This window comes from Erpetoichthys calabaricus, chromosome 5 (assembly GCF_900747795.2).
Source record: "Erpetoichthys calabaricus chromosome 5, fErpCal1.3, whole genome shotgun sequence".
In the NCBI taxonomy this organism is placed as follows: domain Eukaryota; kingdom Metazoa; phylum Chordata; class Cladistia; order Polypteriformes; family Polypteridae; genus Erpetoichthys; species Erpetoichthys calabaricus.
This window is the reverse complement of record NC_041398.2, coordinates 215,913,948-215,928,595: the sequence shown is the minus strand read 5'-3', so window position 1 is coordinate 215,928,595 and position 14,648 is coordinate 215,913,948. Positions and strand designations below refer to the sequence as shown.

Genomic DNA, 14,648 nt, shown 5'->3' with positions numbered 1-14,648 from the left:
TTGGCGGATGACTGAGAAGCTACCTAATCAGAGCACACAGTTAAGTTCCTGTGTGCTGATTGGCTCAGCGATGGAGTGCTGCATTAACCAGGAAGTCTCATCTCACTCATTCAGCATTAACGTGCTCCTGCTACTGCTTCAGGGGCCGTGTCCAAACGCCAACAGAAGATGCAAATGATTGCAGAAAAGGTAAAAGTTTTGGATATGTTGAAGGAAGGGAACAGCTACACCGCTGCAGGACACCATTACGGCATCAATGAGTCCACGATTCTTTTTATTTAAAAAGGAGGAAAAGCATATAAGATCTACGGCCGCAGTGTCCTTTAACCAGGGCGCAAAACGAGTTGCAAGTGGACGTAATAAGGCAGTAGTATGGATGGAATCTGCTTTAGGGATTTGGATTGAAGACTGTCGGAAGGAGAACAACAGCAGTGCTACACAGTCGCCTGAAGAGGATCCTTTAGAAGAGCTGTAACGCTCTCCTTTGTTGTGCAGTAAAATTAAACTCATCGTTATCAGACAAGTCATCGTGTCATTGTTGGTGAGTAACCATAATTAATTATCTACGTACAGTACTTATTACATGTACATAGTTTAGTGTCACTGTGCACACATTTTACTGTATACAATTTTTCTTGCATTGTACATATTTACTGCTGGTGGCCTGTCTGTCGTAATGGCTGTAACATATGTGATATCAGAAAAGCTCGATATCTTTAAAATAATATTTAGGTTTTACTGTATATAAACTGTGTTTACATACATAATTTCAACAAATCTTACCTAATATCTTAGAGAATACAAAGGGTTTATGCTGTATAATTGTGCGGGAAATGTTTATAATAGTGTGGGAGAGTTTATAAGGGCTTAAAATTAGGGATGCACCGATACCACTTTTTTGGAAAACGAGTACGAGTACTTGCATTTCAGTTCTCGCCGATACCAAGTACTTGCCGATACCGAGTACTTAATAAAAACATGATTTAAATTTACAGGTAACAGCTTTAGTCATATAACTTAACAAAAAAAACCAAGAAACTCTCGTCTATCCACTGGGAGGTTAGGCTAATTAGCGACACGGGGCTAACACTGCTTGTCCAAATATCCGTGGTGAAACTAAACGCAGAGGAGGCTTCCAGTAGGCTGTGGATATGTTTTTTCACGGAGTCGTGTAGTTTAGGCAGCTCCATGTCAGTCATGTAACGGCGGCTTGGGACATCATATCTGGGCTCCAGAACATGGAGGAGACGCAGGAATCCCACATTTTCTACCTCCGAGAGTGGCTGGTCACTCAATGCAATGTACTCGATAATTGCCTGTGTTATTTTCACAGCACGTGGATTGTCTCTGGACATTTTCTCTCGTCTTGCAAGAGTTTGCTGCAGCGTGGGTTGTGTTGGTTTAGAAGCGTGGTTAAACTCTTTGTACTCATTGTCGTGTTGGGATTTTGGGTGCTTGATTAAATTACTTGTGTTAAATGCGCTACCTTTTGAGCCTCCTCTGGACAATTTCGCTGAGCACAATTTGCAGTCCACCTTTGTTTTGTCGTCTTCATTCACTTTGAAATAGTTCCACACGGCTGACATCTCTCGCCTCGCCTTCTCCCTGCTCTGAGCTGCAGCCGGGGCCTGGGGGCGGGCACTCGGCGCCTGTGATTAACCCCTTACACGCCGCTCAAACATAGACATTTCTCAGACCATGGTATCGGTCCCCGGTATCGGGGGACTTTTAACGAGTACGAGTACTTTAGAAAATGTGGTATCGAGGCCGATACCAGATACCCGTTTCGGTATCGGTGCATCCCTACTTAAAATATATAAAAAGAACCATACTTCGCGGATTTTCACCTTTCGCGGGGGGTTCTGGAATGCAACCTACTGTTCTACTTTAATGACAAAATAAGTTACGTGATTAAAGTGGAAATTTCGAGATTAAAGTTTCATGCTTTTTTCCCACTGTGTGCCTATTTTTTTTCTCTGTACCCTAATAAGCTTTCATATGACACTCAGACGGTGGGCTACGACTCGCCTTTTCACGGCGACTTTGGTATCTGACAACTTCTTTTTTATTTCGGGCACTGTGCGACTTTGTGAACTTGAGCTTTCGAGTTTCTCCGACACTCTATGTCACTCGATGAACTTCCTCTGTTTAAACCAACAAATGGTAAATTTTTCATTGCCCCCACTTGGTATTCGCTGAAATTCTTCTATTCCCCGCGTGCTTTTGCCATTGCCTTTTCACAGAACGCTGTGCTTAAACGGCTATTTATATTGATTTGCATATGCAAAGAGGCATAATTCTGGGAGGAGTTTGGGGAGTGGCAGCAGGCGTGTGCATATGCATTACTTTTCACACTGACCAGGATTTATGGAGTGGAAGAATGTGGAAGTTGGCGAACGCAGATTTATGCATCTGGATTTTTTTTACGCACATTTCCACTTTTGTCCTTATGCCATGTTTTACTGTGAATTGTACACACGCCATTATGCATGAGGACCCAGTTCTGTATGGAGGAATGGACCAAAATTCCAGAAATTTATTGTAAAAAGCTTGTGGATGGCTACCCAAAACGTTTGGCTCAAGTTAAACAATTTAAAGGTAATGTTACCAAATATTTAAAAAATCGTATGTAAACTTGTGACCCACTGGATCTGTGTTATAGTTAACAAAAAGTGAAATAATCTTTCTGTGAACATTGTTGGAAAAAATTACTTTTGCCCTGCACAAAGCAGATGTTTTAAATGATATTGCAAAATTATAGTTTGTTAGTATAAATCTGTGGAGGGGTTATAAAGTGAGTTTAAAGAATTCACCCTAAGTGTATGTAAACTTCTGACTTCAACTATAGAAACACTATCAAGCCCTCTTGCATCAGAGTCTATTCCTGCAGCACCTGGCACAAGACAGAAAGCAAACAAGACTGGGGTGCCAGTTCATTAAAGGGTACAATCATGCGCATACCTACTCTCACTCACAACAGAGTCACAATACCCCTGAACATTTATGGGGATTCAGGAGGAAAAATCATGCAGATACGAAGACAACTCCATACAGGCAATAACGATATGCAGGATTTGACTGCAAGACGTTTGGGTCTGTGAGATAGGAGCACTAGCTATGGCACATAAACTAAACTTTTACTTCTATGGATTGATCAAATTATTTTTTTTTGAATAAAAATTATCATCACTTACAAATCTGATTAATTATCCTTAGCTAAATGTTATACATTGTGCTAGTTACCTGGATAAATATATCTAACAACTTGTACAAAGTGGATAGGGCCAACAGTGTAAAATTAAATCAAGTTTAGACAAGTGCGCCGGACAAATCAATTTTTTCTTCCAAATAAATCAAAATCTTTAGATTGTGACAGAAAATTGCATCAAAACATAGAATGCCTACATACAGAGACGATAAACATATCATTAGCTATGCACTGCAAGGTGGAAGATGAAAAAGCAAGACTACAACGTTGAATTCAGGGAAGAGGTAAGACAGGCACTGGGTGGCAGTGAAGGGTTGCCAGATAGCTGGGCGGAAGTAGTAAGGGTGACAGCAAGAAGGGTGCTTGGTGTGACATCTGGACAGAGGAAAGAGGAAAAGGAAACCTGGCGGTGGAATGGGGAAGTACAGGAGAGTATACAGAGAAAGAGGTTGGCAAAGAAGAAGCAGGATGGTCAAAGAGATGCAGAAAGTAGACAGGAGTACAGGGAGATAAGGTGTAAGGTGAAGAGAGAGGTGGCAAAAGCTAAAGAAAAGGTGTATGATGAGCAGTATGAGCTCTTAGTTGAACACTAAGAGAGGAGTTGTGGTATTGTATGAGGAAGTCGGGAGTGGCAGAGAAGTATGCAAGAGTTGTATAAGATATGTATGAGGGAAGTGTGACCATGGTAAGATCTGCCATAGGAGTGACAGATGCATGCAAGATTACATGGGATTACATCAGGGATCGGCTCTGAGCCCTTTCTTATTTGCAAGGGTGATGGACAGGTTGACAAACGAGAGTAGACAGGAGTCCCCATGGATTATGATGTTTGCTAATGACATTGTAATTTGTAACAAGAGTAGGGAGCAGGCTGAAGAGACCCTGGAGAGGTGGAGATATGCTCTAGAGAGGAGAAGAATGAAGGTCAGTAGGAACAAGACAGAATGTATGTGTGTAAATGAGAAGGAAGTCAGAGGAGTGGTGAGGATGCAGGGAGTAGAGTTGGCAAAAGTGAATGAGATTAAATATCTGGGATCAACAGTGCAGAGTAATGGGAAGTGTGGAAGAGAGGTGAAGAAGAGAGTACAGTAATCCCTCGCTATATCACGCTTCGACTTTCGCGGCTTCACTCTATCGCGGATTTTATATGGAAGCACAGTTTAAACTTTTGAAAAAGAGACAAATGTTTGTTTGCAGTGTTTGAATAAAGTTCCTGTCTCTCTACAACCTCCTGTGTTTCTGTGCAAATCTGTGACCCAAGCATGATAATATAAAAATAACCATATAAACATATGGTTTCTACTTTGCGGATTTTCACCTTTTGCGGGGGGTTCTGGAATGCAACCCCCGCGATTGAGGAGGGATTACTGTACAGGCAGAGTGGAGGGCAGGAGAAGAGTGTCAGGAGTAATTTATAACAGACGGGTACCAGCAAGAGTGAAACGGAAGGTCTACAGGATGTTAGTGAGACCAGCTATGTTACATCAGTTGGAGACGGTAGCACTAACCAAAAAACAGAAGACAGAGCTGGAGGTGGCACAATTAAAGATGTTAAGATTTGCATTTGGTGTGACAAGAACGGACAGGATTAGAAATGAGTACAATTGAGCTCGGGTTGGATGGTTTGGAGAAACAGTCAGAGAGGCGAGATTGTACTGGTTTGGACATGTGCAGAGGAGAGATGCTGGGTATATTGGGAAGAAGGATGATAAGGATAGACCTACCAGGAAAGCCTAAGAGGAGGTTTATGGATGTGGTGAGAGAGGACATGAGGGTGATGGGTGTAACATAGCAAGATGCAGAGGACAGGAGGATATGGAAAAAGATGATCTGCTGTGGCTCTCCTAACAGGAGCAGCCAAAAAAAGAAGAAGCTATGCACTGCACTGCACAGAAGATCATAGAGAGTATCATAGAACTGTAAACTCATGTTTATGTTAATTTTAATATATACCCAGACTAAACTGTATTCTGCTATAACAAAATACCGTTTCATATATTAACAAAAATAATAAAGTTAAAATTTAATTTGGTTCAAAAACTAACAAAAGGAAAAAATGCGCACTCACCCTGGGTTCTATGTGAACGAATAATACTCATAGAGCTGATCCAGTCAGGAGAAATCTTCGATACTAGAGAGTAAAGAACCTCTAGACTGGTGGCATCCATTACCAGGATTTCTGGATAATGACCATTACAAAGAAGTCTTCCCTCACGCTGAGTTCCAATTGTAAACTGATAAAACTGAAGAATAAAAATAAACATTTTAATTTGCTAAAAACCTTTATCAAGCAAGGGAAATTATTTCCTATATAACAGAGTAAAAATAAGCAATTATCACCATAATGCTGACAAAGCCACACAAACACAAAAATTATTTAAGTGAACCAATAGTCTGAGAGCTATCATGGTCATCATGTGCTATGTAAACGGTAGCAGTGGCTCATATATTAATAAAGGTAGCAATCATTTTGAAAGCAATATGTACAAGAATGGTAAAAGGAATGATACTCCATTTCAACTTATATAGTCTGTACCATGTTCTAAAATCATATACTTATACCCAGAGTTGAAAAACAGCACAAAAGGGATTTTACTTTGTCATTACTCATTCAACAAAAACACACCAACATGCAGAAGCCATGTGTGAAAAAGAATGAACACCACCTTGCAGAAGTACAGTTAGCAGAAATTAGTTTAAAGTAATGATTTTCTATGTTAATTTCTACTTCTATACTTACAATATATAATATGGATAAATTAAAAAAAAATATTTATATATCACTATTTGGAACTATTAATTTATGTACTATTAAGGTTTAGCCAGAGTATCTCAATAGGGCTGAAGTCTGGACTATGACTTGACCTTTTTTTTTTTTTTTTTTTTTTTTTTTAAACTGTAATACAGAAATGTCCTCTATAAGAAATAATCGTTGAAAATATATATTAAAAGTAATATGCAGTAATTATGGAGATTTATTAAAAATGTTCCCAGAAAGTAGCAGATACCTGAGCTCTTGGGAACACACTTGAATCATTAATGCTAATAACATAATAAGGGTGTCTATAAAAGCACCCACACATGGCCCTGAACTACACTAAGCAGGTCTAAAAATGAGACGATTAGCTGGATGAATAAAACAATTCTTTCCATTACTCGCAATGGTACTGTTCATTCTTCTAAATAACATCTAGAAAAATGAGAAATGAATGAGATTATATAATAACATTACAGATTTTTGGTATCTGATGTTGTTAATTCATATCTTAAAATGCTTACATTCATACCAACCACTATGAACCCTCTAAAGAGCAATTCAGGCCACTGTCTTGTCTTACTATACTGTAACTCAATTATCTTTTTCTCGTCATCAAGTTCCACAGTCTGCTTTAAATATATAAAATACCATAAACAGAAAAAACTTTGCTTGTACTGTATTTCTTCATAATGTATAAATGGGACCATCAACATGTTTTGCCTCCTGGATGCTCTATTTTATATAAGCACAAGCAGACAGCATTTGTGTTGAAGCTGTTAGGCTCTGTTTTATAAACCCCAACACTCTTTAACTGAAGCACTTGGAAACCTGTTGCATATCATATATGTTAGTTGTGACCTTAATTTAGCAAAATATCTGATACATTTACCTAAAGTATGGGAAAGGCACTATATAAATAAAATGAATTATTATTAAAGTATCAAAAACTTCAGTCTCTAAAGCAGTCTCCTAAATTCTTAAGCATTTCCCATTTGTTGGGTTTGTGGTAATACATTTAGTTTATTAAATGTAAAATATAGGTTCAATGCAAACATGTAAAGATGACCAGTAAATTTTGGTGGGAACAGAAAAAAACACTATTAAAGTCAGGAAGACAAAAACACATTGATTTTAATCATCTTAATATTTCCATCCATTTATTTTTCTGAGCCCACTTTTTAATGCAAAATTTCTGACAGATGGAACCTATATTAGTAACTAAGTAAATCTGGGCAGAACACACATACACCCAATACATACTAATGTTCAGCCAATTCAGAGCTAGCAATCAAGCATGTGAAAAAGTGGGGACACGAGGAAAAGACAGACAGACAGATTTAGCATGTCCCCAGTTAGTTACAGGGCAGAGAAATTGTCCCCAGAGTTGTGAGGCTACAGCACTAACCACAATGTCATCTTGCTCCTCTTAAACTTTTGTAATAAATACTGTTTTATCAGACTCTACAAGGAAAAAATGTTTGCTTTTACCTGTATTCCTGTGTGGGTACAAGCCAACTTTGTGTATTCTATGCATCGGCCGTCACTAACATCCCACAGGCACATCTCACTGAAAAGGAAAGTTACACGTTTTCATAAATAAAAATAAAATTTACCAGCATAATATATGACATAATATTTTCAAACTCACTCAACCTATACAGTCTCATAGAGACATAGAGTTATAGAGCCTAACCCCAGTAACACAGGGTGAAAAGCAAGAACCAGCCTCAGACAGGGCACTAGTCCACAGCAGGTTCCATTCACACATCCATACTCAAATTCCCTTCAGCTCAGTTTTAAGTGAATTAGCTTAACCAGTATGTCCTTATGGATGTGGGAGGGAAACCAAACTGCCCATAGGAAAGCTCATGCAGGCACAGGAACAATGTGACAGCAACCAGATGTGAGATTTAATCCAGAAATCTTACCTCCATAAAACATTGTACAGTGGGGGAAATAAGTATTTGATCCCCTGCTGAACTTGTAAGTTTGCTCACTTACAAAGAAATGAAGAGTCTCTATTTTTATGGTAGTTTCATTTTAATGGAGAGAGACAGAATATCAACCAAAAATCCAGAAAAAACACATTACATGAAAGATATGAAATTGATTTGCATGTCATTGAGAGAAATAAGTATTTGATCATCTATAATCCAGCCAGAATTCTGGCTCCCACAGATTGGCTGTGTGCCCATGTGGCACACATATTATAATCAATCAATCGATTGATCGATCAATTACAGATATGTGTATAAAGCACACCTATCCACAGACTCAATTTTTTCCATTCCAACCTTTCCACCACCATGGGCAAGACCAAAGAGCTGACAAAGGATGTCAGGGACAAGATTGTAGACCTGTACAAGGCTGTAATGGGCTATAAGCCCATCAGCAAAAAGGTTGGTGAGAAGATGACAACTGTTGGCGTGATTCTTCAGAAGTGGAAGAATTATAAAATGACCATCAATCACCCACAGTCTAGAGCTCCAGCAAGATATCGCCTCATGGGGTGAGGATGATCATGAGAAAGGAAAGGAATAAGCCTAAAACTACACAGGAAGAGCCTGTTAATGATCCAAAGGGAGTTGGGATCACAGTCCCCAAGAACACACACTCTGCAGTAAAGGATTGAAATCTTGCAGCACCCACAAGGTCCCCTTTCTCAAGAAGGCACATGTACAGGTCCGTCTTAAGTTTGCCAGTGAACAACTGGGCCTGTATATGTGCCTTCTTGAGCAGCGGGACTTTGCAGGCACTGCAAGATGTCAACTTACAAATTCAACACGGGATCAAACACTTATTTCCCCCACTGTATGTTAAAATGAATTGGGGTATTCCTGTGCAGCTTCAAGTTTGAATTCAGTTCTGGAAATACTTCAAAATCGAATTTGACTGAAGGTACATTTTCTTAAATGGTCATATTTGGTAAGTTCTATCACTTTTTTCACAATAGGACACTGGTACCCTTAACACTAGAATCCCTGAAGCCTACGAAAAACGTTGCAAGGCTGGGCCACGTTAAATTCCTTCACACCTTTTCATCAGAGTCTTTGTTTTGCAAATGTGTTAATCAACACAGGCACCAAGCAGCCTGCTATCCCATCCCCCCACCATCTGGGTATGAGGTGCCTGGAGTTGTGTAGGGTAAACAATATATTATTATTTGGAATACATGCATTTCATATGTGTTTCATGTCTACAACGATCTGAGTAGATGTTGGATGAGAGGAAATGCAAGGCAAAAAATGTTGAACATTTAACTAAAACAAACTTTTTTCATGTTGATAAAATTGATAACATGTTGACTTGAAATTTATAATGTATGAAGACTGACATTCAAATTTCAAATACTTTCACAAAAGGTATAACAAAACAAGTGCGCCATTATTCAACAATATAACCAAAGAAAAAGAAATTATTCAATTTACATGTTGCTGTCAATATGTAAAAACTGAAGCCCATTTATCTATTGCACAGCTAGTGTAGAGGTAAGAACAGCTGCTCCTAAATCAAGAGGTTGCGGGTTCGATCCCAGGTGTTCCCTGCATTTACTGTTTTGAGTAGTGAGCTGCTATTATTATTACTATTACATAATAAAAACATACATTTGATTTGAGTCTGTAACTTCCAGTGTAAATTTTTGCCACTTACAAAATGTAGTGTTTTTTTTTTTTTTATTCAGTTTTATTCTCTCAGTCACGTTCACATGGCACAACGAAGTTGCCTCTCTCTCTCTCTGAGTTGATGGCATTTGTCTCCATTCTTTTCACAACAACAGCGATGACCACAGTTGGTGCTATGGTTGATGCCTGGTCAGATTGAACACTGGGGTCTCATTGGGACCTGAACTTAGCAGAGGAGGAAGTTTCCCAAGCCAGACCCAGTCTTAAGAGTTCTAACCTTTCTGAGAAGCCAAGCAGGCTATTTGTGTACTGATATATTTTGTGCCCTTGTGTGCCTATTTTGTTTAGAAGCTGCCAATATGATTAAAAGGGACGACCATGCTGGTACTCCAACACTTTTTTGGACTCAACCTGTGTTACTTCTACCCATCCACACCTTTAACTGATTAAAATGGGCACTGTTCTGCCAAAACAGAATGTTTGGCAGGCTAAAAGGACAGAATGAAGGAACTAAAAGATAAAGAAGAGTCAAGAAACTCACAAAGGTCAAAACCAGGTATTCAATCATATCTGTGATCAACTCAAATATACAAAACCAAACCTAAGTCAAAAAAACAAAGCCAGAAGTCAGAAAAAAAAAAACTGCAAGCAGAAAGATTTTATCCTCATACTGGGATAAAGCTTACCACGAGGCATCCTCTAACAACCAGCTGTTGTGCCTTGCCATCGAATCCAAAAAATAGCAGCATTAATTAGAAAGCAAAATCCCAACATGACAGGAGCAAAATAATAACAGTAAAATAACAAATCCAAAAACAAACAAACAAACAGAAAGTGAAACTGAAATCTCCAAAGTTCAAGGTCTCAGGAAAAAATAAAATAAAATATTCAAGACATCATGGTGAGCATTTTTACTATTATATAATTTATGGGGACAAGTTGCACTCTATACAGTGACTTGCGGATTTTATGTTTAAAAAAATATGTACACATATACATTAAATATTATATACACTGTATGTATATATATATATATATATATATATATATATATATATATATATATATATATATATATATATATATATATATATATATACACACACACAACGAAACAAAATTAAAACCTAAACAAATTGTATGTGAACCCTACTGCCAATAAAAATACCAACCAGCTACTTCCACCAAATATATTACTGAATATGGGTTTTTCTAGTAATACATTTATATTTCGTCACCATTACAGTGCAGTACTTACCCACTTTCAGAGGCACTCACAATATACTGCTTATCACTTCCTGAGCTAGCTTTAGACAGGCACGTGATTGAAGAGGTATGGCCAAACAAAAGTGCTCTAGGGCTGATCTACAAAAAAGCAAAAGACAAAAAAAGATCAACAGAAAAAGCATTCCAGTTTTAAGGATTTGGATCCATCTCTTATAAAGTAAGGCTGTATAATTAATAGTATATTATTTGTAATTACGATTACAGCTGCTTCAAAATACTAATCACAAAAAGTGCTGATTATTTCAATTTATTCAGCAGTCCTTTGCTGTCAGAGATCAAGATTTGTACCAAGCAAGAGTGCAATTTATAAGTGAAAGGAACTTGCATCACATGACAACAGGTGACCGTGCTGAATATATTCTTAGAAGTGAAAATAAAACGGTAACTTTCACAAGTACTATAAATGTATACCGTGTGTTACAGACGCAAACCAAATGTAAGTGTGTACTGTATAATATTAACAATAAGAGCAGCTCACTACTGAAAACGGCAAATATAGGAGGCAGTCGGGATCGAACCAGGGACTCGATTACAAATCAGCAAATCTTACCACTACGCCACGGAAGCTGTCGTATCGTCCTTGAACCTTTTGTGAAAGTGTTTATTTGATCTTTGGACTTCAGACTTCACACATTATATAGTTTATGCCAACATTTTGTCATTTACTATTAAAATATGAAAAATATTTCTGTTTTAACAATGTGTTTACACAGATTATTGTAGAAACGGAACACACATGAAATGCATGTGTACCAAATAACGATCTATTCTTTCCACTCTAAAACTCCAGCACTTCACTCCCAGATAATCAATCAAGGCATGAGCTGGGAGAACTTTGTGCACATTCTGCGGCTGTAGGGGGATGGGATACCAGGCTGCTTGCTGCTTATCTTTATCAGCACATTTACAGGACAAAAGACGCCAACGGAGAGGTGCGAACGGATTTAAGGTGGGCCGGATCTACGAGTTTTTTTTTTCTAGGCTCTGGTAATACATCCATCCATCCACTATACAACACGCTATATCCTAATTACAGGGTCACAGGGGTCTGCTGGAGCCAATCCCAGCCAACACAGGGCACAAGGCAGGAAACAAACCCAGGGCAGGCAGGGCGCCAGCCCACCGCAGGGTGCACACACAGACACACACACACCAATTTTGGGACAATTTAGAATCGCCAATGCACCTAACCTGCATGTCGTTGCACGGTGGGAGGAAACCCACGAAGACACGAGGAGAACATGCAAACTCCACGCAAGGAGGACCCGGGAAGCGAATCCAGGTCTCCTAACTGTGAGGCAGCAGCACTACCCACTGCGCCACCGTGCCGCCCACGGCTCTGGTAATTCTAGTGTTAAATGTATCAAATTCTTTCCCTTCTGTTTGCAATAGCCTTCATAAAAACTGAAAAATGTAAGTAATGTTGAACCTACTGTAAATCACCCAACACTTTTAGCCACTTTAGTTCCAAAACAAACTGAATAGTACATAATATAAAATTTTTTTGCTTTCAATAGCAATGATGGGCATCAAAAATATAATGGTGGTGAACCGTGGTGAACTGCATTCAAATAATTACATAACTATCAACTATCAAAAAAGCAGCACTAAGTCCATAACAATAGGTCCATGATCCAAATATCTGTTAATTGTTTACGCTGTTTGAGGAGGCTATTGAAAGCAAATTTAGATATCAGAAATCATCATGCTTTATTTAAACAAGACTCCAATTAAAACTGTATGCAACACAAAATGATCCACACCCAGAGTAAAGTACACCACTGTTATTACTTTATTTCAAATGTATTGAGAAGTCAAGCAAAATGACAACTTTTATTGGCTAACTAAAAAGATTACAATATGCAAGCTTTCAAGGCAACTCAGGGCCCTTCTTCACGTAAGATATCATGAAAGACTGGATTTTAAATAGATCTGAAATTAGTGGAACTTTATGTAGCCGCAACTGGTTGAGTAGAAGTATGGAAGCATGCCTGAGATTAACAGTTCATTATACTGATGAGCAATTGAAGCTAAAAAATGCAGCTGGTTTTTCAAATATAATCCTTTTTTCAAGAATAGGACAGCTGCTCAAGAACTAAGAGTCACACTGGCAACCTGGGGCTTGAACGAAAAGCAGCACGTTTGCAGGATTACACAACAGAGTGTAAGTGCAGCCCGCAATACCTAAGATGTAACATCCATTACATGCCCAGTTACACTGTCGTTAAGACTGTAGTTGTAAGGTTATCTAACACAAATAATGAGGACTCGAGTAAATGAACTGACATAACCTGGCAATCCAATTGGCTGTTCAGAGGAGCGTCTGAATTGCAGAGTTCCAGAGTGCTGCAACTAGACCCTTGTTGTTGAGAGTGACCTCAAACGGTGATATTCTTTTTTTATTTGATGGTACTGGGTGTATATTCTAGCACATTATAAAAATGACACAATGGCTGCAGCATGTAAAAACACGTTATCACCTAAATACTTCTTCAGCTTGCTATATATTAATATTGCTACATTTAATGCTTTTACATAGCAGTAAAACTGAACTATCAGGTTGGGTTTACTTTAACTTCCTAATCTTACATAATATAGATTTTATTCTGTTCTTTGTTTATACATACACATGAAACTTTTGCTTTTTTTTGTTAAGTAAAGCAGGACACCATTTTAGTATTAATAAAATCAAGGGCAATAATCAATTATGAATCCTGTCATAATTGTGCACCACTATTATGAAGGCATAAAAAGAGTAACTGGTTCCGCAGGTACAAGAAACTTTTAAAAGCCTGAATTCACATTAGCATTAAAGTGATCCCAGCATATAACAGTAAATCCCAAAATTACAGTATATTTCTAATATACTTTAATGATCACAAGAACTATAATCTGCTCTAATACTGATTGCCTATTTATTTTTTCAGCAACTTTTAATAAATTGGGTGTGAGGGATTTAGAATAAATGCAAAGATGTATAACTGCTAAGCAAACTAAAATGAGACAGGAAATCAAACAGTAGAAAACTTAAATTATGTTTCCTTAGTTACATACAAATAACCAACATAGACAGGTTTAATTTTACTCAATTAAAATGCACATTAGTGAATTTAAAGACCTGCTGGCTCTAGTTGGGCAATCCCAAACACCTCAAGTCTACAATGCTTTGAGAAATGCATGCAGTAACCCCCACTGCCCCAAAATTACCTCCAGATCTGAAGTCAAATCCCACAGACAGATTTGTCCATCATGACAGCCTGTGACAATGGTTGCAAGATCATCCATAACCAGTAAGGTTGAAATGCAATGAGTAGGTGCTGTGCTGCCCCATAAAACAATGGGAAGCACAAGGCTGTTTCCTGCCATCTTTTCTGTTGTCCTGTAAGAAGAAGAAGAAGCATACACACAATTTAAGAGTCCAGACTTTGAAAATTATTTTCACCATCACACCGTTGATTTGTGTCCTATGAAACCTTTGAATAGCAGTGGAAACCTAAGATTCTGCCTTATCTAACTCAGTAAACTTACATTTACATTTTTTTTGTAGTTTGCTCTTAAAATATAAAAAAGGCATATTCAAAAAACATAAGACAATCACATAATAATATGAAAATAATACATGAGAAGAGAATGTTCAGCTCACCTGCCAAACTGATACACTCTCAGGAGTAATGGATTGTTATTAAATAAATTAACTTTAAACCATGCAGTATAAACACAGACACCCTTTATTCATATACAGGTAAAATTCTGTTATAACGAACTCCCAGGG

The 14,648-nt window shown here is 38.1% G+C and overlaps 1 protein-coding gene across 6 annotated transcripts in view; it reads right to left on the bottom strand.

Annotated features, from left to right (window-relative positions):
• LOC114652243 (WD repeat-containing protein 7) overlaps window positions 1-14,648 on the bottom strand; it is a 535,548-nt gene that overhangs the window by 475,458 nt on the left and 45,442 nt on the right. For all 6 annotated transcript variants that reach the window (XM_028802521.2, XM_051928322.1, XM_028802524.2 and 3 more), the window contains exons 2-5: window positions 14,084-14,255; window positions 10,848-10,954; window positions 7,455-7,533; window positions 5,277-5,451 (exon numbers count right to left, since the gene is read on the bottom strand). In XM_028802521.2, coding sequence (XP_028658354.1) covers window positions 5,277-5,451; window positions 7,455-7,533; window positions 10,848-10,954; window positions 14,084-14,242 — 520 coding nt within the window. In that variant the 5' untranslated portion in view covers window positions 14,243-14,255. The remainder of the gene's footprint in view (window positions 1-5,276; window positions 5,452-7,454; window positions 7,534-10,847; window positions 10,955-14,083; window positions 14,256-14,648) is intronic.